We start from the raw sequence: 24,580 nt of genomic DNA, 5'->3' as shown, positions 1-24,580 counted from the left end.
TTCATCCATAATGAGTTGGGCAGAGAAACGCTCAAAGCGTCAGGGTTGGCCAGAGAAGGACACAGTTCCGGAGGACTGAGTGTCCAGGAAGCCAAGAGTACGAATGTGAGTCCAAAAAAGAAAATGCTGCCTGAAATGAAAAACGATTGCAAAAGAAAATGTAGTTGTGAAAGGTGGACATGATGCAAATCGTGCCAACAGCTGGTTCTGAACTGTTAGTCACTCAGTCGCGTCTGACTCGTTGCAACCCCATGGACTGTGGCCCACCAGGCTCCTCTGTCCATGGGAGTCTCCAGGCAAGAAGACTGGGGAGGGTTGCCATGCCCTCCTCCAGGGCATCTTCCTGACTCAGGGATCGAACCCCAGTCTCCTGCATTGCAGGCAGATTCTTTACCATCTGAGCCACCAAAAAAGCCCACAGTTGGTTCTAGGATCTGGAAATACGTCCACGGTTTGCAGAGACTTACAAGGTCTCCTGGACCTTTACAAAAGGAGAATTGCATCATATGTACAAAGAGAGATTCTTTGTCAGCTTAAAAATGTCTCTTCCTTGCCACATGTGGGATCCAGTTCCCTGACCAGGGATGGAACCCAGGCCCCCTGCATTGGGAGCACGGAGTGTTTGCCACTGGACCACCAGGGAAGTCCCTAAAAATATCTTTTTAAAAGTACTCATTGCTCCCTGTCAAGAACTTCTCAGACACTGGTTAGTTACCACACACGGGGGTTAAGTGGATTTAAGCTTCTAGGTGACATCGCGGACACCAGGTAGGTAAGGTCTTGAATCTTGGCTGAGATGCAGCCCGGTGATAAAGATGCAAACAGAGCCTCTATCCTCTGTCCATTGTTCGGGTCGTTGGCTTAGAGCCCGTTTGTCTGCTGCTGTGTTTCAGGAGTCCTCAAGTGCAAAAAGGACAAAGCGTACGCAGGGGGTCAGCTCTGCTCCACGTGCTTCACTCCCAAGAAGTGGCGCCGACGGGAGCTTCAGACACTGCAGGACGTCCCCTGTCAGAAGCCTTCTATCGAGTCCCCACTGAGACACAACCGGAGCCGGAGCAGCGAAGAAGATCAGGATGAAGAGGAGGATGCCGACCACCCCTTCCCCCCAGACGGCTTCCAGTTCCCTGCCTGGAACGTGTCCGTGAACATGAGTGACGAGCATGGAAACACGGTCCACCTGCTCTGTGACATCAAGAAGCCCACGGACGTGTCCAGGCTGCACCTGAACCAGACGGACCCCCAGGAGATAGAGATCAACGCCACGGTCGCCTTGGACCTTGAGTGTCCCATGACGCGACAGAACTACGAGAAGCTCTGGAAGCTCATCGCCTACTACAGTGAGGTCCCCCTGAAGCTCCACCGGGAACCGGCGCTCGGCAGAGACCCCAGGCTCGGCTACCAGTACAGACAAGATCCCGACGACGACAGCGCGCTGTACTACACGGGCGTCAGGGCCCACATCCTCGCCGAGCCGGAGTGGGTCACGCAGCCCTCCGTGGAGCTGCAACTCAACCGGCGTCTGAGCTCGGCCAGAGTGGTGGCGCTGTCCTACTCGTTCCGGCACGCCCTGGTCGTGTCTGCCAAGGACGCCAGGCTGTCTCGGAGCAGAAGCTGGGTGATGATTGAGCCCGGCAGAGCCGTGCAGAGAGCCCAGACCGTCCTGGAGGGGAGCCCCTGCCAGCTGAGCTGCAACGTGAGGGCTTCCGAGAGCCCCTCCATCTCCTGGGTGCTTCCGGACGGGTCCATCGTGAAAGCGCCGATGGAAGACCGCGATGGCAGGTTCTCCGTCCTCACCAGCGGCTGGCTGAAGATCAGGTCGACGCAGCCGTCGGATGCTGGTCTGTACCAGTGCGTCGCTCGGGTGAGGGATGAGACGGACCGGATGCTCTACAGGATCCTGGTGCAGCCGCCGGTCGTTCAGCCTCCCGACGCGTATACGGTGACCATTCAGAAGAACCCAGGGGAGCCCGTGACGCTGCCTTGCCAGGCGCTGGCTGTCCCAGAGGCCCAGATCAGCTGGATCCTTCCACACAAAAGAATGCTGAATGCGATGGCCAACGCCTCACACACCTACATGCTAGCCGACGGCACTCTTTCCATCCCCGAGGTTCAAGGCAGCGACAGTGGTTACTACAGATGTGTGGCAGTCAACCAGCGAGGGGCGGATCATTTTACGGTGGGAGTCCAGGTGAGCCAGAGGGGGTCCGGCGGGTCTCCGAAAAGACGCGGGCGCCCAGGAGGCAGGACTCTTTCTGGAGGGCGAGGCGGGATCGTGGAGGATGAAGGCGGATCCGGCGGGGGAGATGAACAAAACACATCAAGGATAGTCCTCCATCCGCAGGACCAAGAGGTGTTAATCAGAGCAACGGACGACACCCTCGGCGGGGGTAAGAAAACCAGGAAAGGGCGCAGAAAGCTGAAACCCTGGAAGCACCCCGCAAAGGAGCCGGAGACCAACGTCGCTGAAGGCCGCAGAGTCTTCGAGTCCAGGCGGAGGATAAACGTGGCCAACAAGCAGATTAATCCAGAGCGCTGGGCAGATATCTTGGCCAGAGTCCGTGGGAGAAGTCTCCCTAAGGGAACGGAAGGACCGCAGGTCATTGCAGTCAGCTCGCCTCCACTGAGCAGGCAGGAAGTGACTCTGCCTCTGCCTGCCGTGGCTCCCGGCTCAGCTTTGCCTGTGCAGACCACAAGCAGTGCGGAGGAATCCTCGGGAGATGTGTCCGTGTTTGGCGAGGAAGAGCAGGTTTCCAGCACTGTCTCCTCCCTTAGGACTGTTCCGCTCCAACCTGGCCACGACGGAGTCGTTGGTAGTGAACCCAGAGTGACAAGCACACACATGGAAGAGCTTATTGACGAGAACTCTGCTGAGAAGACCGTGGGTGCGACTCCCACTGAAGTTGACTCCAACCAGACCCCAGTCACGACACCGTCATCTGTACTTTATCAGTCTTCTACTCTGCAGACCCTGGAAATGGAGCACAAAGAGCCCACCAAGGAAAGCGTAGCCACAGACGGCTGGTCTACCCTCAACGTTGGATCCGTGCCGGAGCCCACATCCCCTCAGGATGAATCTCCGATGGACGCCGTACCCTTGGCTGAGTCTGAGACCGTGACCTCCGTTTACCCCGATCTGGGGACAAATTCACAAACATCTGAGAAGACCGTGAAAGAACAGGCCTCCACACAGTTCATGCCAACTCCAGCCTCGTGGGTTGCCGAGGCCAGGACGTCTGAGCCGCTTGGAGACCCCGCCTTAGGGGATCCCGACGTCCCAGCTGAAACGCGCCTCCAGGAACAGACAGATGGCCCGCAGCTTGTGAAAACTGGTTTAAGCACTCCAGGCCACCCACTGACTCCCGAGGACACGAAGGAGACGTCTCAGACACTTCAGGAAGCGGGTACACTAGAGACGCACCCCACAGACTCCAGAAGTGTCGAGGGAAACAGGCAAGTCGTAGACCCAACCACTCCGCTTGACTCGACGCTGGAAGTGGTGAACAGCATCACTGACTTGCAGCATCCTGGGGAATCCACGCTTGGCGTCGTGTTTGGCAAGGACACGACCACGGCACCAGTGACCACACCAGCCCAAAAGGACATTTCACCGTCGGCGCTGACCACTCACTCTTCTCGAAAGAGGCCCCACGGGAGGAGGCGATTCCGACCCCACAAATTCCGACAGCGCCATAAACAGACCCCGCATACGACGTTTGCCCCAACAGACACTTTCTCGACTCCACCGACCCAAGTCCCCAAAGTGAAGACTCCAAGCCAAGTGGCGAGTTCTCTGGTTCCTATGACCAGGGTTAACAGTGCCATAGGCACCCCAGGACGCTTGGACACGGAAGAGCACACCGAACCAGTATCCAGGGGCAGCCCACACAGGAAACAGGGCAAGAGACCCAACAGACACAGATACATCACTTCTACCCTGAGCTCTGCGGCTTCTGTGTCCAAGCCCAGCCTTTCTCCAGAAGATAAGCATAAAACCTCTTTTCCCCCCAGTTCCCAAGCTGCACTTTCCCCTACGACCATCTCTTTCACCACTGGAGACCCACGGGAGATAACCGGCGTGGAAGCTTATAGCACTGCCAGCATCAGCAAAACACAGTCATCTCCTGACAGATTCCGAGAGACCATTCCAATCACACGCGAACCCGCGTCAGACGGAAAGGAAACAAAGAAGCACGGTGTCACAGACCTCAGGGACTATCAAACCGACGGTCTGATCCCTGGAGACTCAGCCACTCACGCAACATCACCTTTTGTGTCCAAGGTCTCCCCTACGAGAGGATTTAAGGAGGCGTCTCTGACGTCTCCCTTTCCAGAAACGACGAGCTGGGATCCCCCAGGGGCAAGCCAGCCTGCGATGGAACACACAGACCCACCTGTTACCAGCCCTTCGGAAGCTCTTACAGAATCACCCTCTGTGAGAGAGTCGGCAGATCAAGGTTTGCCTACTGAGTTTTCGCCTTCAGCGGTGGGCTCTATGCTGTTTCAACCCCAACGGGTGGCTCCTTCGACAACTCTCCCTGTCCTAAGAGTAGAGGCATCCTCAAGTCTGGCGGAAACCACCACCCGTGATCAGAGAGGCCGTGAAACCACTCACGCTACCGTCCCATCTGAAATCGGACCCCCGAGTCGCGTGTCCCCTCCCGCCCCGGTGGAGGAGCCAGGATCGCCATTCCCACCCACAACTCTCACGTCGTCCGCAGAGACCACCACGGAGCCCACACCGCCTCTTCCTTCAGGGACGTCCCCGGCCTGGAAAGCTCCCAAACACCGCGTCTCCTTCCATTACGTGGGGACCCCAGAAACCAAAGCGCCTTCCGTGAATAACGAAGTAACTCGGCATCTGGTGAAGCCAGACCAGTCATCCACGCCCCCTTCCAAGCAGGACAGGTCTACCTTGATTCCAGAGGAGGCGTTAAGAAAGGAAGCGTTTGACGGTACAATGAAAAACACGCTTCCCCGTGCTCCAGACAGTCCAGACGAGGCTGGGAGGGTCCCGGTTTTCCACCAACCAGCCAGAGTTCCCGCTACACCGATCCTGCCAAGAGGAACCATGAGACCCCCGCTCGCGGTCACACAAAGCCCCTTCAGATACTTGGTCACCTTCCAGCCCCCTCATCACCTGACCCGCAAACCTGGAGTCACCGCGTACCCGTCAAGGGTTTGGCCGGAGGGCGGGCACACGACGACTCCGAGATCACCGAGTTATCCGACGACTCCCATGGTGGTTTGGCGGCCTGGGTCCAAACCTAGCGTTCCGGGTATGGTGACCGGCCAAGGAGCTGACCGATTCCAGGGCAACTCCAGATCGTTTGCAAATAACCTCCTGCCCGATCTAAGAAGAGACCCTGTGGGCAAGCTTCCAAATTCGAGAGTGCCGCCTCTTCCCGGCGGAAGATTCCCTTTCTTTATCAACAGGACCCTGTCTTTTCCCCAGCCGGGAGGTACTCCGAAACCTCAGGGACCCAGCTCTCCAGCCCCGGCGTTGAGAGACCAAAAGGTCAACGTAGGTCCCTACACTCGGATCCACTCTCAGAGCATCTTCCACATGGACCTGGGGCCCCCAGCGCCTCCCGTCTTGCACCCCCCCAGGACCACAGCGCCCCCCTCCATGAACGTACGGAACGTCCCCCCGGTCTCCTCCACCCGGAGCTCCGTCCCCTTCGCGACGTCTTCCACCCCACCCTCTAGAAGCTTCCATCAAGGCAACTCAAAGCTCTTCTCTGCCGGAGGGCCGCCTGCGTCCAAATCCTGGACGCTCGGGGAAAAGCCGCAGATCGTCACCAAATCCCCGCAGGCCGTGACCGTCACCGTGGAGACGGACGTCACGTTCCCCTGTGAGGCCACAGGGAAGCCCAAGCCCTTCGTGACTTGGACCAAGCTGTCCACAGGTAGGGCGTTTACACATTGGGGGTTCTAAGTGGGGCTGGTAGGTGGGGAGGGGGGAGTTCCTTGAGCGTACGAAGTCCACGTAGAAGCAGAGACTCTCAGAAGAGGACAATCAGATGGGATGGGAAAGGACTCCAGAGAATCTGTCGATCGGTGTAACCCTTTACAGGGACGGGGAAGTAAGAAATGAGCAAGGGTGTGAGGTGTTTTTTGTTTCAAAGCAGTCGTGGAAACACGTAGCATTCCTAACAGGGGCTTAGGGCTTCCCAGGGCGCTCGGAAGGCTGCCAATGCAGGAGACACGGGTTCCATCCCTAGGACGGGAAGATCCCCTGGAGAAGGGCATGGCAACCCACTCCAGTATTCTTGCCTGGAGAATCCCACAGACAGAGGAGGCTGGCGGGTACAGTCCACGAGGTCGCAAAGCATCAGATGTGACTTACCGACTAAACAATGATGACAAACCGAGGCTTAGAAATGTTCCGCAAAGGAACCTCTTGCTTTATCCCCGTGAGGTTCGGTATAAAAGTCACCCGCAAGCCACGTGGGGCTTGCAGGAAGGGAGGGTGAGGGGAGGTCCCCTGCATCCACCCACTGGCTTGGAAGCTGGCTGGCGTTTGGTCTGAGCGTGGCGGGCGTCGGTTTGCTTTGAGCCTAGAGCTGTGATTTCCATGCGTCAGCTCCGTCTGCCATCGCTGAGCACCCCACACGGGGCGGCTGGAGCAGCAGAATGATTTTCTAACCGTTTGGGAGGTCGGACGTCCAAGATCCAGGTGACAGCAGGGCTGGTTCCTCCGGAATCCTGTTGGGCGTGTCAACAGCCATCTGCTCACATGGTCATCCGTCTGTGGTCTAATGTCTCCATCTCCTCTTTTTATCAGAACCCCGGTCCTGTGGGATCGGGACACACCCTCGTAGACCTCATTTTTTACCTCCATCCCCTCTTTAAAGACCATCTTCAAGCACAGCCGCATTCTGAGCTTCTAGGTTGGGGGGAGGCGGTCCCAACTCCAACATAGGAATTGATGGCGGAAGGAGAAAATTCAGCGCATGTAACAAGCGTCTATATGACGGTCTCTACTTGGCAGGCCGGGGTGCTGCAAAGACCGCTTCGCCTCATCCAAAACGACCCATCTGCTTGGATGTCCAAACAGATTCTAGGTGACGCGAGGAGCTGAACGTGCTGACCGCCCCTCTAAGTCATTGCGGAGCACCGAGATGAGCTCCTGGTGTTATTTAGAAGCTTCCCGGTCGCTCTCTGTATTTTACACGTGTGGGGTATATTTGTCCTCGGTTCATCCCACTCTCTCGTTTCTCTGCTGTGTCCACAAACCTGACTCTCTATTCCGGCCCTGCAGTCTCCGGGAATGTCCCTCCCTTTTCCTCTTTGCCTTTCCGTCTCTTTCAAGCACAGCTGTGTCCTTCAGGCTTGGATTCTGTTCAGAGGGTTGCTTTTTTTTTTTTTCCCCCCTCCATCTGCCGTGTGGATAACCCAGGAAGTGACCAATGCCGTTACACTAGAGACAGCTGCACGTTCTCTGCTGATCTCACGCGTGCTGGATGTTTTCCAGTCGTGAGAAGAGGCGCTGGACGCAGGCAGATTACTGGCATCTTTGATAGACTCCACGTTGGACACCAAATGCTTCCCTAACGATTTAATGAGGAATTTGCTGGAGGAAACAAGCAGGGGACAACGCAGGGATTTTCATTCTGAAAGGACTGGGCCGCGGATGGAAGGCATGTCCCTCCACTGAAGAGACCCCATTTGCGTTCTTCCTTAGCATCCTCTGTAGCTTGTTCCATCGTAGAGCGTCCCTGGACCACGCCCCCTCCCAAGACCATCATGCATTTTCTTCTGCCTGACCGGGATTCTGCTTCCAGCACCAGCTTTGCCTTTGTTTGGAGAAAGGCACGGCAACCCACTCCAGGACTCTTGCCTGGAGAATCCCTATGGACAGAGCAGCCTGGTGGGATACAGTCCATGGGGGTTGCAAAGAGTCAGACACGACTGAGCGACTAACGCTTTTCCTTTGTTAGTTAGCTCCAGTGTTTTTATTATTACTACTGGAATATAATTGCTTTACATAATGCTGGGTTGGTTTCCGCTGTACAACATCGTGAATCAGCTATAAGTATCCATAGATGCCCTCCCTGCTGAACCTCCCTCCCAGCCCCCATCCACCCATCTAGGTCGTCACAGAGCCCCGAGCTGAGCTCCCTGGGCTGTGCCCCAGCTGCCCTCTGCCCGTCTGCTTCACACACGGTTGTGTGTCTATGTACGTGCTGCTGTCACGACTTGCCGCACCTTCTCCCACCCCCGCTGTGTCCACCCGTCCCTTCTCCACCTCTGTGCCTCTCTTCCTGCCCTGCAGACAGGTTCATCAGGACCATCTTTCCAGATTCCGTAGCTAGGCATTAATAGACAATACCTGATTTTCTCTTTCCGACCTCCCTCACTCTGTACAACAGACTCTAGGTTCATCCGCATCTCTGCAGCGGACTCAATTTCGTTCCTTTTCATGGCTGAGTAGTATTCCAGTATGTGTGTGTGTGTGTGTGTGTGTGTGTGTGTGTGTGACACATCTTTATCCATTCGTCTGTTGATGGACACTTGGGTTGCTTCTGTGTCATGACTTGGAAGCAGTGGTGCAGCAACCACTGGGGTGCATGGCTAAGGGCTTCCCTGGTAGCTCAGTATATGCCCAGGAGTGAGATTGCTACATCACGTGTTAGCTCTGTGCTTAGTTTTTTAAGGAGTCTCCGTGGTCTTCTCCACACTGGTTGTATGAGCTTCCATCCCCACCAACAGTGCAAGAGGCTTCCCTTCTCTCCACGCCCTCTCCGGGGTTTATCATTTGTCAGTTCAGTTCAGGTCGGTTGCTCTGTGGTGTCCGACTCTTTGCAACCCCACAGACTGCAGCACATTTTAAGTGGGAAAGAAATAGATGGCGTAGTGCTAAGTCTTGTCCAGCTCTCTGCGACAGCGAGCAGCAAAGGCAAAAAGACCCACCCCCGGTACCTCCCCAATCACGTGCGTGCTGGAGGGGTGGGTCTTTTGCTCTTTGCTGTATGGACGTAAAGAGGAGAAGTCAGTCAATTAAAGGGCTTCGCGGGGGGCTCAGTGGCAAAGAACCCACCTGCCAGTGCAGAAGACTCCAGTCCGATCCCTGGGTCGGGAAGATCTCCTGGTGAAGGGCCTGGCAACCCAACTCCAGTCTTCTTGCCTGGAGAATCCCCATGGACAGAGGAGCCTGGCGGGCTACAGTCCACGGGGTCACAGAGAGTCAGACACGACTGAAGTGACTTAGCACACGCACGCACGTGAGAAGATTGGTCCAAGTCCTGGGGATTGGGCCTTTTGCTTTTTTGCTGTTTGGACATAAAGAGGAGAATCAGATTAAACAGTTTCCCTGATGGCTCAGTGGGAAAGAACACCCCTCCAAATGCAGGAGACTCAGGTTCAATCTCTACTTCAGGAAAATCCCCCGGAGGAAGGAAATGGCAACCCTCTCCAGTGTTCCTGCCTGGAAGAATGCCGTGGCCCGAGGAACCTGGCGGGCTACAGTCCAGTGGGGTCGCAAAGGGTTGGACATGACTTGGCGACTGGGCAGCTGCACGCACAGATGCATTAACTAATCATCTTTATTCCATCCTTGTGGAATAGGGCTCGGTGTGCGTGGCGCCTGATGGCTGGTGTTTTTTGAATTCCAGGCGCTCTGATGACCCCCAACTCCAGGCTGCAGCGGTTCGAGGTCCTGAAGAACGGCACCTTCGTCATCCGGAGCGTCCAGGTGCAGGATCGGGGGCAGTACGTGTGCACGGCCAAAAACCTGCACGGGGCAGACCGCATGGTGGTCCTTCTGTCCGTCGCGGCACAGCAGCCCCAGATCCTGGCCTCCCACTACAAGGACGTCACCGTCTACCTGGGCGACACCATCGCCATGGAGTGTCTGGCCAAGGGCACCCCGGCGCCGCAGATCTCCTGGGTCTTCCCGGACGGGCGCGTGTGGCAGGCCGTGTCCCCCGTGGAGGGCAGGGTCACGCTGCACGAGAACCGCACGCTGAGCATCAAGGAGGCGTCCTTCCAAGACAGGGGCGTCTACAAGTGCGTGGCGAGCAACGCGGCGGGCGCCGACAGCCTGGCCATCCGCCTGCACGTGGCGGCGCTGCCCCCGGTCATCCACCAGGAGAAGGCGGAGAACATCTCGCTGCCGCCGGGCCTCAGCATCCACATCCACTGCACGGCCCGCGCCGCGCCCCTGCCCAGCGTGCGCTGGGTGCTCCGCGACGGCACCCAGATCCGCCCCTCGCAGTTCGTCCACGGCAACCTCTTCGTCTTCCCCAACGGGACCCTCTACATCCGCAACCTGGCGCCCCAGGACAGCGGGCGCTACGAGTGCGTGGCCGCCAACCTGGTGGGCTCGGCGCGCCGCACCGTGCAGCTCACGGTGCAGCGCGCGGCTGCCAACGCGCGCATCACCGGCACCTCCCCGCAGAGGACCGACGTCCGCTACGGGGGCACCCTCCGCCTGGACTGCAGCGCCTCCGGGGACCCCTGGCCGCGCATCGTCTGGAGGCTGCCATCCAAGCGCATGATCGACGCGCTTTTCAGGTACGAACGTACAGGGGCGCCCCGGCCTCGCCATCATTCCCCGGGCACCTGTGCGCGCTCCCGGGGACACCTCCGCGGGCACCTACCTGTACCTCCCGTTGAAGTTTTTTTTGTTGGGTCACGTCCCAACAGATCTCCCCTTGGAATTCCGTTGTTGTTCAATCTCTCAGTTGTCTCCGACTCGTTGCGACCCCATGGACTGCAGCACGCCGTGTTTCCCCTGTCCTTCATTTCCCAGAGTTTAATCAGACTCATGTCTGTTGAGACGATGATGCCATCCATCTCATCCTCTGTCGTCCCCTTCTCCTCCTGCCTTCAGTCTTTCCCAGCATCAGGGTCTTTTCCAATGATTGGGATTTGTGGGGGGGGACATCTTTTTGTGGGGTTGGACAGAAAAGGGAACGACTCCTTGTCTGGAATGAATGGGCTTTCCTGGTAGCTCAGTTGGTAAAAAAAAAAAAAAAAAAAACAAGAAATCTGCCTGCAGTGCAGGAGAGACCCTGATTCGATTCCTGGGTGGGGAAGATCCGCTGGAGAAGGGATAGGCTACCCTCTCCAGGATTCTTGGGCTTCCCTGGTAGCTCAGAAGTAAAGAATCCGTCTGTAATGCAGGAGGCCTGGGTTCGATCCCTGGGTCGGGAAGATCCCCTGGAGGAGGGCATGGCAACCCACTCCAGTATTCTTGCCTAGAGTATCCCCGTGGACAGAGGAGCCTCGCAGGCTACAGTCCGTGGGGTTGCAAAGAGTCGGACACGACTGAGTGACTAAACACATACTGGAATCAGTAGTCACAGACACTCGGTCCTGTGTCTTCTGACAGCAGGAGGCATTTCTTTGTCACGTGATGAAATCTTTCTTCTCCCTGCACTGTGTGGCATGTGCGATCTTAGTTCCTCTACGGGGGCTCCAACCCTTGCCCCCTGCTAGTGGAAGTCCAGAGTTCTAACCACTGCACTGCCAGGGAAGTCCCAAGAGATATCGACAGACACCTGGCCCTTACCTGTCCCTCAGCTGTCCCCCCCAGACACACACAAAGGAAGATTAGCTAATAGCTTTTGTTTCCGTGATCATATTTCAACACCATTTTGAATAGATTGGAGAAGGAAATGGCAACCCACTCTAGTATTCTTGTCTGGGAAATCCCATGGACAGAGGAGCCTAGCGGGTTTCATTCAGACCATGGGGCTGCAAAGAGCCAGACACGACTTAATGACTAAACAATAACAACACAAGAATAGATAAAAACAGTTTTTATAATCGAATCTCAACAAAACACATAGGAGCTCCACATGTTATGTTAAAATGTATCAGCAACAGAAGGAAAGGAGGGAAAAGCGAAACACTGAGAGTCATGGTGGCAGCATCGCACATGTGGAATTCTTTAAGTTCATTTTGGCTACGAGAAAAAGCACCTTGCCGTGTTGTCCTGTCTTCGAGTCCCAGATGTGTGACTCTCGAGCAACGGGTGTCAGCCAAGGGGGATTTTGTCCCCAGGGGACGTTGGGCTCTTTTGGGAGACAGTTTTGGTTGATGTGACTTCAGGAGCGTGGGAAGCGGGACTCCCGGCACATGGTGGGTGTAGACCAGGGATGCTCCTCCACACCCCACAGTGCCCAGGACGCCCCGCATCAGAGAGTCATCCAGGCCAGGTGTCGGTAGGGCTGAGGCTGAGAAACTCTCAACTAACACGAAAGACTAATTATCTATCTGTCCATCCATCCATCCATCCATCCATACATCTATCCATGCATCCATCTGTCCATCCATCCATATATACATCGATCCATCCATCCATACATAGATACATACATCTATCCATGAGTCCATCTTTACATCCGTGCATCCATCCATACATCTATCCATCCACCCAAACATACATCTATCCATCCATCCATCCTTCTATCCATCCATCCATACATACATCTGTCCATCCATCCATCTACCCATCTATCCATCCGTCCATCCATTCATACATACACACATCTATCTACCCATCCATCCATCCATCCATATGTCTGTCTACACATCCATCCATCCATCCATCTGTCTCTAGCTGTGGTTCTCCACCAGGGATGACGTGGCCCTCAGGGGACATATGACGACATCCAGAGACACTTCTGGTTGTCACAACTTGGGGGGGGTTGCTCTGGGACCTGGTGAGTGGAGCCCAGGGATGCTCCTCCACACCCCTCAGTGCAGAGGACACCCCACATCAGAGAGTGGGGAGAAACCCAGGCTGAGAAACCCTGACCTTGCTTAAGTGGCTGTCTAATTATCCATCCATCCATCCATCCATCATCTGTCCACCACCCATCCATCCGTCCATCCACCCATCCATGCACACATCTATCTGTCCATCCATGCGTATATACAGACATCTATGCATCCATCCATCCGTGCATCTATCTGTCCACACATACATGCATACATCCATCGATCCATCCACCCATCCATCCATCCATCCATCCATCCACCATCCATCCGTCCATCCACCCGTCGATCCATCCATCCATCCATCCATACATCTATCCATCCACCCATCCATCCATCCATCCATCCATCCACCATCCATCCCTCCATCCACCCAACCATCCATCCATCCATCCATCCATCCATCCATGCATACATGGTGCTGTTTAATCAGTATAGACCCGCTGCGCACAGGACATGCCACCATGGACAGTCATCCAGGCCCTGATATTAGTAGTCCATTAGTAGTCTAAAGCTGAAAAATCCTGGGCTAGTTCCCCCAAAGACAGCGTCTCTTTATTCAGTGTTTCAACCTGCAGAGGAAGGAGACAGTGGTTGGCAGCAGGGAGGCAAAGCCACGCCCCTGACGCCGTGTTGAAACTCCCCCCTTCCCCAGCTCTTCAGCCTCCAGAGCCAGGCAGCTCCGTGTGGGTTCCTCCCCGGGGACAGGACCGAAAAAAGCAGCGTCCAGGGTTCCGTGCAGCCACCCAGTTTCCTTCTAGTGCGGGAAAAGGTTGCTGTGGCGTTCTCCCAGCCTGGCTATTTTAAGTTCAGGCGGCTGGGTGGTACCTCGCGAACTTTTGCACAGTCGATCCGGAATACCACGTACCCAGTTTTCCCCAGAATATCTTCCAGCTGGGCCGGTGTCCTGCCACGCGGAGGCCTGTTTTCCATTGGCGTTGGCAAGGCTGAGGCAAGTGTTGAAGGGACGCTGAAATGAAGGAGGCTCATTCCAGCGTCGACGGGGGCCGTCCTGCAGCTTCTCGCTGTAAATCATAAATGGCAGTCTCTGTAGCTTCATTATTCCTAGCTTCTGGCTAATGACATTCTCAGAAAAATGTGTCATTAAACAGCCTATGGGAGTTTTACAAAGGAGCGGGCTCTCTGCCCTGCCTGCATGCTGGGATTGTTTAAAAAAAAAAAAACAAACAGAGATATTGGACTTTGGCGTCTGGAAGCCAAGTCTCCTGTGCGATGGAGCCAGGTGCCTTTTTCAGGCTTGCCCTGTTGATTCTGATTGTGACCAAAACTAGGATTTGCTGCCATAGGCATTTCTCAATGTTTTTCAGACATGTGCTACTGTGTACATTTCTGGAGTCTGACTGCAAGACACATTTAAACATCTTTGTCTTCTCCAGTGCTATCCAGTGACTGACGAATTCAAGTAGACTCGACTCTCTTTCTCATGGCCAGCAAAACAGTTTTTTTGGTCCTTGTCAATAGGTGCTTGTAGCTCAGTTGGTAAAGAATCTCTCTGCACTGCAGGACACCTGGGTTCGATTCCTGGGTCAGGAAGATCCCCTGGAGAAGGAAATGGCATCCCACTCCAGTATACCTGCCATGGGAAATCCCATGGAGAGAGGAGCCTGGCGGGCTACAGCCTATGGTGTCTCTAAGGAGTCAACCATGATTTCACAACAATAATGAGGTTATCAGGTTGAATTCCAGCATAGGCGTTTCTTTTTTGATTAACCGTTCCATACATGCTATGAGAATGATGCAGTGTGCAGGAAACATTTAGGGATGCATGTTCAAGTTCCTCCTACAGAGGCCAGAACAGTCACTTGTAAGTGATTGAGATGTTGGACACTTTTAAAGTAGCAACTTCCCAGATGTCTTAACCCGTTATTCAAAGCATCAGCTCTGCACTGCTGGCGGAGATGCCAATATATATTTATAAAAATGTCCCGTGCCTAGGGTAGCTATTTCTGTCTTTCTTTCCGTGTTGCCCTTTTATGCTGAAAAAAAAAAATTTTTTTTTCTTACATATTAACTCAGCAGCGTGTGAATGCAGTGACTGCAGGTCTGCTGCGTGGAGAAATGGCATGTCAGCATAGGGGAGTGCAAGCTGGTGAGGGTCTTTAAGCTTTAGTGGAGAAGGAAATGGCAACCCACTCCAGTGTTCTTGCCTGGACAATCCCCATGGACAGAGGAGCCTGGCGGGCTGCGGTCCATGGGGGTTGCAAATAGTCAGACACGGCTGAGCCACTGACCACACGGACGGCGACACATTCTAGACAAGAAGCTTGTAGACCAACAGCATCAAGCTCTGAAGCATCCTACCTTAGCATCGAAACTCTTCAGATCTCCACACCTCCGGGACCCATGGTGTCGCCACTTTGCTTCCTGTTTGTCTCACAGTTCAGTCCAGCGGCATGAGATTTGTCAAGGGTAGAAATCGTCCGTAAAGTGCTTTCTTTTAGGAAACATTTCACCTCTTACTAAGGTTAATGCATGTTCATTCCTGTCTGTGACTGATTTGGTCTGATTTTATCATTACCCTAAGCACCACACTGGCCAGCATGCAAATATTTGATCCACACACACACACCGCCCCCTACACTAACAGGGTTGATGTCGTAGGCTGCATTTCACAACTTGGATTCCGTGGCCAGGCCAGCCAGAGGGCAGGCTACACCGGGAAGTTCTTATTCATGGTAAATAAATTGCTTCTGCGTTTGGGTAGTGTCCCCTCTCGGCTGCAAAAACCATCTGACATTTTGAGTGGCAGCCTTGTGTACTGGTGGAGTTTCCCTGGTGACTCAGCAGTAGAGAATCCACCTGCGATGCAGGAGATGCGAGTTTGATCCCTACGTGCGGAAGAGCCCCTGGAGAAAGGGCATGGCAACCCATTCCAGTATGCTTGCCTGGAGAATCCCATGGAGTAGGTGACTCAGTGGTAAAGAATCCGCCTGCGATGCAGGAGATGCGGGTTTGATTCCTGGGTGGGGAAGATCCCCTGGAGAAGGGGCATGGCAACCCACTCCAGCGTTCTTGCCTGGAGAATCCCATGGACAGAGGAGCCTGGCGGGCTACAGTCCACGGGGTGGCAAAGAGTTGAACACGACTTAGCGACTATAAACAATAGCCCGAGCACCGGTAGTTCTCAGAACCCCAAGTTTCTGCCTGGCTTTGGTGATCTCAAGTTTGGGAGACTGATCTCAAGCCAGGCGAGAGAGAGCATTTGGGAGACTGACATTCTTCCTCCCTTTCTTCTTCCCCGTCAGCTTCGACACCAGGATCAAGGCGTTCGCCAACGGGACGCTGGTGGTAAAGTCGGTCACCGACAAAGACGCGGGGGACTACCTGTGCGTCGCCCGGAACAAGGTGGGCGACGACTTCGTGGCGCTCAAGGTGAACGTGGTCATGAAAGCCGCCAAGATCCAGCACAAGGAAACCAGCAACCACCGGGTCCTCTACGGGGGCGACCTCAAGGTGGACTGCCTGGCCACGGGGCTCCCCAACCCCGAGATCTCCTGGAGCCTCCCGGACGGGAGCCTCGTCAACTCCTTCATGCAGGCGGACGACAGCGGCGGGCGGGCCAAGCGTTACGTGGTGTTCCAGAACGGGACGCTCTACTTCAACGAGGTGGGCCTGCGGGAGGAAGGGGACTACACGTGCTTCGCCGAAAACCAGGTCGGCAAGGATCAGATGCATGTTCGCGTCAAGGTGGTGAGCCAGCCGGCCGCCATCCGCAACAAGACGTACTCGGTGATCCAAGTGCCCTATGGGGACGTGGTCACTGTGGCCTGCGAGGCCCAAGGGGAGCCCGCGCCCAGGGTCACCTGGCTGTCTCCCACCCACCGGCTCATCCCCGCCTCGTCCGACAAGTACCAGGTCTACCAGGACGGTACACTGCTCATCCAGAAGGCCCAGCGCTCGGACAGCGGCAACTACACGTGTGTGGTCAGGAACAGCGCCGGGGAGGACCGCAAGACCGTCTGGATCCACGTGCACGTACAGCCGCCCACCATCAACGGCTACCGCGAGGCCATCACCACGGTGCGGGAGGTGGCCCCCGGCGGGAGCCGCAAGCTCATCGACTGCCAGGCGGAAGGCGTGCCCGCGCCGCGGGTGCTCTGGGCCTTCCCCGAGGGCGTCGTCCTGCCCGCCCCCTACTACGGAAACCGCATCACCATCCATCGCAACGGAACCCTGGACATCAAGAGCCTGCGGATGAGCGACTCGGTGCAGTTGGAGTGCATCGGCCGCAACGAGGGTGGAGAAGCCCGCCTGGTGGTCCAGCTCACCGTCCTGGAGCCCCTGGAGAAGCCCGTCTTCCACGACCCGGTCAGCGAGAAGATCACGGCCATGGCCGGCCACACCATCAGCCTCAACTGCTCGGCCACGGGCACCCCGAGGCCCGCGCTGCTGTGGGTCCTGCCCAACGGGACGGAGCTGCGGAGCGGCCAGCGGCTGCACAGGTTCTTCCACAAGGGGGACGGCCGGCTGCACGTCAGCGGCCTCTCGTCCGAGGACGCCGGCGCCTACCGCTGCGTGGCCAGCAACGCGGCGGGCCACACGGAGAGGCTGGTGTCCCTGAAGGTGGGGCTGAAGCCCGAGGCGAGCAAGCGCTACCACAACCTGGTCAGCATCGTCACCGGGGAGACCCTGCGGCTGCCTTGCGTCCCCCCGGGTGCCCGGGGGACGCGCCCCTCCTGGACGCTGCCCAGCGGCGTGGTGCTGGACGGCCCCCAGGTGCGGGGACGCTTCGCGCTCTGGGAGAACGGCACCCTGACCGTGCAGGACGCCTCGGTCTTTGACCGGGGCACCTACGTGTGCAGTGCGGAGGGCGAACACGGCCCTACCGTCGTGAGCGTCCCAGTGATTGTCATCGCCTATCCCCCACGGATCACCAGCGAGCCCACGCCGGTCATCTACGCCCGCCCCGGCAGCATCGTGAAGATGAACTGCATGGCCATGGGTATCCCCAAAGCCGAGATAAGCTGGGAGCTGCCGGACAAGTCTCATCTCACCGCGGGGACGCAGCCGCGTCTCTATGGCAACAGATTCCTGAACCCGCAGGGATCCCTAACCGTCCAGCAGGCCACCCAGAGAGACGCCGGCTTCTACAAATGCACTGCAAAAAACCTCCTGGGCAGCGACTCTAAGACCACCTACGTCCACATCTACTGAAACGCCAAACAGGGCGGCGGGGGACTCCACCTAGGTCGCTCGAAAGCAGACGTGTTCGTCTGCTCAGTCCTGTGGGACTCTCTGTGACCCCACGCCCCCTGGACTGTAGCCCACCAGGCTCCCCTGTCCCTGGGATTCCCCAGGCGAGAATACTAGAGTGGGTTGTGATCACTTTAGTTCAGTTCAGTTCAGTTCAGTCGCTCAGTCGTGTCCGACTCTCTGCGACCCCATGAATTACAGCACGCCAGGCCTCCCTGTCCATCGCCAACTCCCGGAGTTCACTCAGACTCACCTAAAATGAAGCCTGCTTTGGGGGTCACAGCTGGGGCCAGAAGGTCAGAGCTCGGAAAGGGTTTGTCTCAGGTCATGGTGGCGTGACAGGAAAGATTGAAGGCGGGATGAGAAGGGGATGACAGAGGATGAGATGGTTGGACGGCATCAGAGACTCAATGGACATGAGTTTGAACAAACTCCGGGGAGATGGTGAAGGACAGGGGAGGCCTGGCGTGCTGCAGTCCATGGGGTCCTAAAGAGTTGGACACGACTGAGTGATTGGACAGCAACAATGGTGGCGGCCCCTCTACAGGTTGGTGGGTTTCAGGCTCGTGTTGACCTTGACCCACGCTTCACGACGAGAGGAAACAACCGCAGACCCTGTAAGGAGGTGTCTGCCGCTTTGTGGGGGGGCTTTGCGACGTGTTTACAGGATGCCAAGCGCTCCGCTCTTGCTCTTCACGGGACTTGGGTGCGGATCTCAACTTCTGAGTCGCTGGTACCACCCTGCCCCTTGAACGAGCGTCTGTAGGATCCCTAAGGAGCACTCACTGCAAATAAATCATAGAGATTCACCGTGCCTTGCTACCTGCCTGCCAAATGCGTTCCCTAGTTAACCTGCTGCAGTTTCAACACGATAGAACCTTCTAGAACGAGTATCCATGTTTCCATTATTTCAACATTCCGCTTTGCCCAACAAGGGCTGAGAACCACAATGATTGAATTTTTATTTTTCCTCCCATGTACAAGTGTCATACAATACATCTCGTTTTATAAGAATGCTTTCTTCCCGGAACTCACTTTTTATATAGTGTTTTATATATATATATATATTTTTTTTTTTCTTTCTAATCAGACGATGAGAGTAGAAAGGCAAAAGACATACTTTCTTTCTCATTAAAAATAATAAATTATTGGTCTTTACAAGACTTGGATACGTTAGAGCAGGCATGGAAATGCAATTGAAGCAAGTTTCCTCAACTTCCTTCAAATTCATGAACCACGAAGATATTACTGTTCCCAGGGACCCTGTGGTGGGAGTGACATATTGAATTTCCTTGTTTATAATAAAATTTATCCCAGGGAGATGAGATGAGACAGAGCAGAAAGCAAAGTTGTGACCCCAGAGAATAAACCCACTGCCTTCTGGACAAGCCCGGAAATCACTTTCCCCCAGTCTGTTTGTGTCCACTGATAGTTGATCTCTTATTTCCATGACTGCTTTACTGTATTTTTAAGGTCTATATAATGTACATTGGATAATAAAATAATATTTTCCAAAGAGCCAAGCAGTCATGACAGTGATATTTTTCAAGGGCAAAAGCACATGAGTTGCATTTGAGTTTTAAATCAGATTGGTTGATTTAACTTCCCTGGTGATCCAGTGGTTAAGACTTTGAAGATCCCACATGCCTCGGGGCCAAAAAACCCAGACCTAAAATGGAAGTAGAATTGTAAGAAATTCAATAAAGACTTTAAAAATGGTGGGCCACATAAAAAAAAAAAACAATCTTAATAAATCAGATTGGCTAAAAATTGCTTTTATCCACCACACTAGAATTATGCCATTCTCTGAAACTCTTTTTATTACAAAGAAACTGAGTCCAAGGGGGTGGCTCTGGGGACCCCTTTGACAGGAAGAAAGGGTAGAAACAGTTCTGATCTGAACCAAGATAATCTGAGGCTGAAAAAATGGTGTCACGACAGTCCTGCAGCTAATTTTCTTTAGGAAAGAGACATCTTTGCCTCATGTCCCATGCACTTTTTGGCTTTCTGCACCGAGAAGCAGGTAAAAAACAAGATAAATATTTGGGAAGAAGGTGAGTTTTCACCATGCCGCCAATCTGGAAAGAAATAGCAGTCATAGAAACAAAAGAGAACTTGGTTTCCCACCATTCTGGGAAGCGAGGATGCTGTCTCAACACGTGAATCCATTTATGGGCTTAAGGATAACTCCACAGCCCTTAGGATGTGCCTGGTACCAGGATGGGGTACCAGGGGTTACCCAGATGTGTTGGAAACATGTCCTGCTTGAGGCGTTCATGCTCCATAGACAAATGCTCTACCTCGGACAGGGTTTGTCAACATTAGCAGCTTGAACTTCGGGGGCTGGGTCATTTTCTGGAGCGGGGGCTGTGGGGTGCATCGTGGGGTGTTTAGCAGCATCCGTAGGCTACACCCACGGAGCACCAGTAGTGTCTTGCACTCCAGGTGTGTGGTAGTCAAGTAATGGCTCTAAATATTTTCAATGCCTCCCCCATCACCCTTAGTTGAGAACCACCATAAAAGATCTTAAGTAGACACAATTTGATAGATAGACAATACGTAGCTAGCTAGCTAGATGATACATAGGTGTTGGATGGGTGGATGGATGGTTGATATATACAACCAGTCGTGTTATATATATATATACAGCTCAGTCGTGTCCGCCTCTTTGTGACCTCATGGAATGCAGCATGCCAGGCCTCCCTGTCCATCACCAACTCCCAGAGCTTGCTCAAACCCATGTCCATCGAGTCGTTACATAGTATAAGTATATGGTAGACGACCAAAAATAGCTAGATGATGAAAGGTGGTTGTCGAACCACAAAAGACACCAGGATTCTTGGCCTCCGGAGAAGAATTCAATCCGGGGCCAGAGACGAGGCTTGATCACTCAGAGCTTTTGTGTAATGCTGCTAAGTCACTTCAGTCGTGTCCGACTCTGTGTGACCCCATAGACGGAAGCCCACCAGGCTCCCCCGTCCCTGGGATTCTCCAGGCAAGAACACTGGAGTGGGTTGCCATTTCCTTCTCCAATGTGTGAAAGTGAAGTCGCTCAGTCGTGTCCGACCCTTAGCAACCCCACGGACTGCAGCCTACCAGGTTCCTCCATCCATGGGATTTTCTAGGCAAGAGAACTGGAGTGGCTTGCCATTGCCTTCTCCGATTTGTGTAATAGAGTTTCATTAAAGTATAAAGGATACAGAGAAAGCTTCTGACATAGGCATCAGAAGGGGGCAGAAAGAGTACCCCTCACTAGTGTTAGCAATGGAGTCATCAGTTCAGTTCAGTTCAGTCGCTCAGTCGTGTCCGACTCTCCCCGACCCCATGAATCACAGCACGCCAGGCCTCCCTGTCCATCACCAACTCCCGGAGTTCACTCAAACTCATGTCCACAGAGTCAGTGATGCCATCCAGCCATCTCATTCTCTGTCGTCCCCGTCTCCTCCCGCCCCCAATCCTTCCCAGCATCAGAGTCTTTTTCCAGTGAGTCAACTCGTCGCATGAGGTGGCCAAAGTATTGCAGTTTCAGCTTTAGCATCAGTCCTTCCAATGAACACCCAGGACTGATCTCCCTTAGAATGGACTGGTTGGATCTCCTTGCGGTCCAAGGGACTCTCAAGAGTCTTCTCCAGCACCACAGTTCAAAAGCATCAATTCTTCGGTGATCAGCTTTCTTCACAGCCCAACTCTCACATCCATACATGACCACGGGAAAAACCATTGCCTTGACTAGACGGACCTTGGTTGGCAAAGTAATGTCTCTGCTTTTTAATATGCTATCTAGGTTGGTCATAACTTTCCTTCCAAGGAGTAAGCGTCTTTTAATTTCATGGCTGCAATCAGCATCTGCAGTGATTTTGGATCCCCCCAAAAAAATAAAGTCTGACACTGTTTCCACTCTTTTTCCGTCTATTTCCGATGAAGTGATGGGACCAGATGCCATGATCTTTGTTTTCTGAATGTTGAGCTTCAAGCCAACCTTTTCACTCTCCTCTTTCACTTTCATCAAGAGGCCTTTGTGTTCCTCTTCACTTTCTGCCATAAGGGTGGTGTCATCTGCATATCTGAGGTTATTGATATTTCTCCTGGCAATCTTGATTCCAGCTTGTGCTTCTTCCAGACCAGCGTTCCTCATGATGTACTCTGCATATAAGTAAAATGAGCAAGGTGACAATATACAACCTTGATGTACTCCTTTTCCTATTTGGAACCAGTCTGTTGTTCCATGTCCAGTTCTGACTGTTGCTTCCTGACCTGCATACAGGTTTCTCAAGAGGCAGGTCAGGTGGTCTGGTATTCCCCTCTCTTTCAGAATTTTCCACAGTTTATTGTGATCCACACAGTCAAAGGCTTTGGCATAGTCAATGAAGCAGAAATAGATGTTTTTCTGGAACTCTCTTGCTTTCTCCATGATCCAGCGGATGTTGGCAATTTGATCTCTGGTGCCTCTGCCTTTTCTAAAACCTGCTTGAACATCTGGGAGTTCATGGTTCACATATTGCTGAAGCCTGGCTTGGAGAATTTTGAGCATGACTTTACTAGCGTGTGAGGTGAGTGCAATTGTGCGGTAGTTTGAGCATTCTTTGGCATTGCCTTTCTTTGGGATTGGAATGAAGACTGACCTTTTCCAGTCCTGTGGCCACTGCTGAGTTTTCCAAATTTGCTGGCATATTGAGTGCAGCACTTTCACAGCATCATTTTCAGGATTTGAAATAGCTCAATTGGAATTAGATCACCTCCACTAGCTTTGTTCGTCGTGATGCTCTCTAAGGCCCACTTGACTTCACATTCCAAGATGTCTGGTTCCAGGTGAGTGATCACGCCATCGTGATTATCTTGGTCGTGAAGAACTTTTTTGTACAGTTCTTCTGTGTATTCTTGCCACCTCTTCTTAATATCTTCTGCTTCTGTTAGGTCCATACCAATTCTGTCCTTTATCGAGCCCATCTTTGCATGAAATGTTCCCTTGGAATCTCTAATTTTCTTGAAGAGGTCTCTTGTCTTTCCTGTTCTGTAGTTTTCCTCTATTTCTTTGCATTGATCACTGAGGAAGGCTTTCTTATCTCTCCTTGCTATTCTTTGGAACTCTGCATTCAGATGCTTATATCTTTCCTTTTCTCCTTTGCTTTTCGCTTCTTTTCTTTTCACAGCTATTTGTAAGGCCTCCTCAGACAGCCATTTTGCTCTTTTGCATTTCTTTTCCATGGGGATGATCTTGGTCCCTGTCTCCTGTACAAGGTCACGAACCTCCGTCCAGAGTTCATCAGGCACTCTATCAATCAGATCTAGTCCCTTAAATCTATTTCTCACTTCCACTGTATAATCATAAGGGATTTGATTGAGGTCATATCTGAATGGTCTAGTGGTTTTCCCTACTTTGTTCAATTTAAGTCTGAATTTCGCAATAAGGAGTTCATGATCTGAGCCACAGTCAGCTCCTGGTCTTGTTTTCGCTAACTGTATACAGCTTCTCCATCTTTGTTTGCAAAGAATATAATCAATCTGATTTCGGTGTTGATGTCCATGTGTAGAGTCTTCTCTTGTGTTGTTGGAAGAGGGTGTTTGCTATGACCAGTGCGTTCTCTTGACAAAACTCTATTAGCCTTTGCCCTGCTTCATTCCGTGCTCCAAGGCCAAATTTGCCTGTTACTCCAGCTGTTTCTTGACTTCCTACTTTTGCATTCCAGTCCCCTATAATGAAAAGGACATCTTTTTTGGGTGTTAGTTCTAAAAGGTCTTGTTGGTCTTCATAGAACCGTTCAACTTCGGCTTCTTCAGCATTACTGGTTGGGGCATTGGCCTGGATTACTGTAATATTGAATGGTTTGCCTTGGAAACGAACAGAAATCATTCTGTCATTTTTAAGATTGCATCCAAGTACTGCATTTTGGACTCTTTTGTTGACCATGATGGCTACTCCATTTCTTCTAAGGGATTCCTGCCCACAGTAGTAGATATAATGGTCATCTGAGTTAAATTCACACATTCCAGTCCATTTTAGTTCACTGATTCCTAGAATGTCGACGTTCACTCTTGCCATCCCCTGTTTGACCACTTCCAATTTGCGTTGATTCATGGACCTAACATTCCAGGTTCCTATGCAATATTGCTCTTTACAGCATCGGACCTTGCTTCTATCACCGGTCACATCCACAACTGGGTATTTGTTTCTCTTTGGCTCCATCCCTTCATTCTTTCTGGAGTTATTTCTCCACTGATCTCCAGCAGCATACTGGGCACCTACAGACCTGGGGAATTCCTCTTTCAGTATCCTATCATTTTGTCTTTTGATGCTGTTCATGGGGTTCTCAAGGCAAATATACTGAAGTGGTTTGCCATTCCCTTCTCCAGTGGACCACATTCTGTCAGACCTCTCCACCATGACCCGTCCGTCTTGGGTTGCCCCACACAGCGTGGCTTAGTTTCATTGAGTTAGACAGGGCTGTGGTCCCTATGATCAGATCAACTAGTTTTATGGGATTATGATTTCAGTGTGTCTGCCCTCAAATGCCCCCTTGCAATACCTACCGTCTTATTTGGGTTTCTGTTACCTTGGTCGTGGAATATCTCTTCACAGCTTCTCCAGCAAAGCGCAGCCGCTGTACCTTACCTTGGATGGGGGGTAGCTCCTCTCGGCCAC

The 24,580-nt window shown here is 53.2% G+C and overlaps 1 protein-coding gene across 1 annotated transcript in view; it reads left to right on the top strand.

Annotated features, from left to right (window-relative positions):
- Positions 1 to 18,754, top strand: part of LOC129564397 (matrix-remodeling-associated protein 5) — a 28,687-nt gene extending 9,933 nt beyond the window's left edge. Inside the window, exons 5-7 of the mRNA XM_055438362.2 lie at positions 894 to 5,906; positions 9,615 to 10,515; positions 15,993 to 18,754. Coding sequence (XP_055294337.2) covers positions 894 to 5,906; positions 9,615 to 10,515; positions 15,993 to 17,901 — 7,823 coding nt within the window. The 3' untranslated portion in view covers positions 17,902 to 18,754. The remainder of the gene's footprint in view (positions 1 to 893; positions 5,907 to 9,614; positions 10,516 to 15,992) is intronic.
- The last annotated feature ends 5,826 nt before the right edge of the window (positions 18,755 to 24,580 follow it).

The sequence above is a fragment of the Moschus berezovskii genome, chromosome X, assembly GCF_049115385.1.
Source record: "Moschus berezovskii isolate FMDL1 chromosome X, NW_MosBer_1.0, whole genome shotgun sequence".
In the NCBI taxonomy this organism is placed as follows: Eukaryota; Metazoa; Chordata; class Mammalia; order Artiodactyla; family Moschidae; genus Moschus; species Moschus berezovskii.
This window is presented reverse-complemented; position numbering and strand designations above follow the sequence as displayed.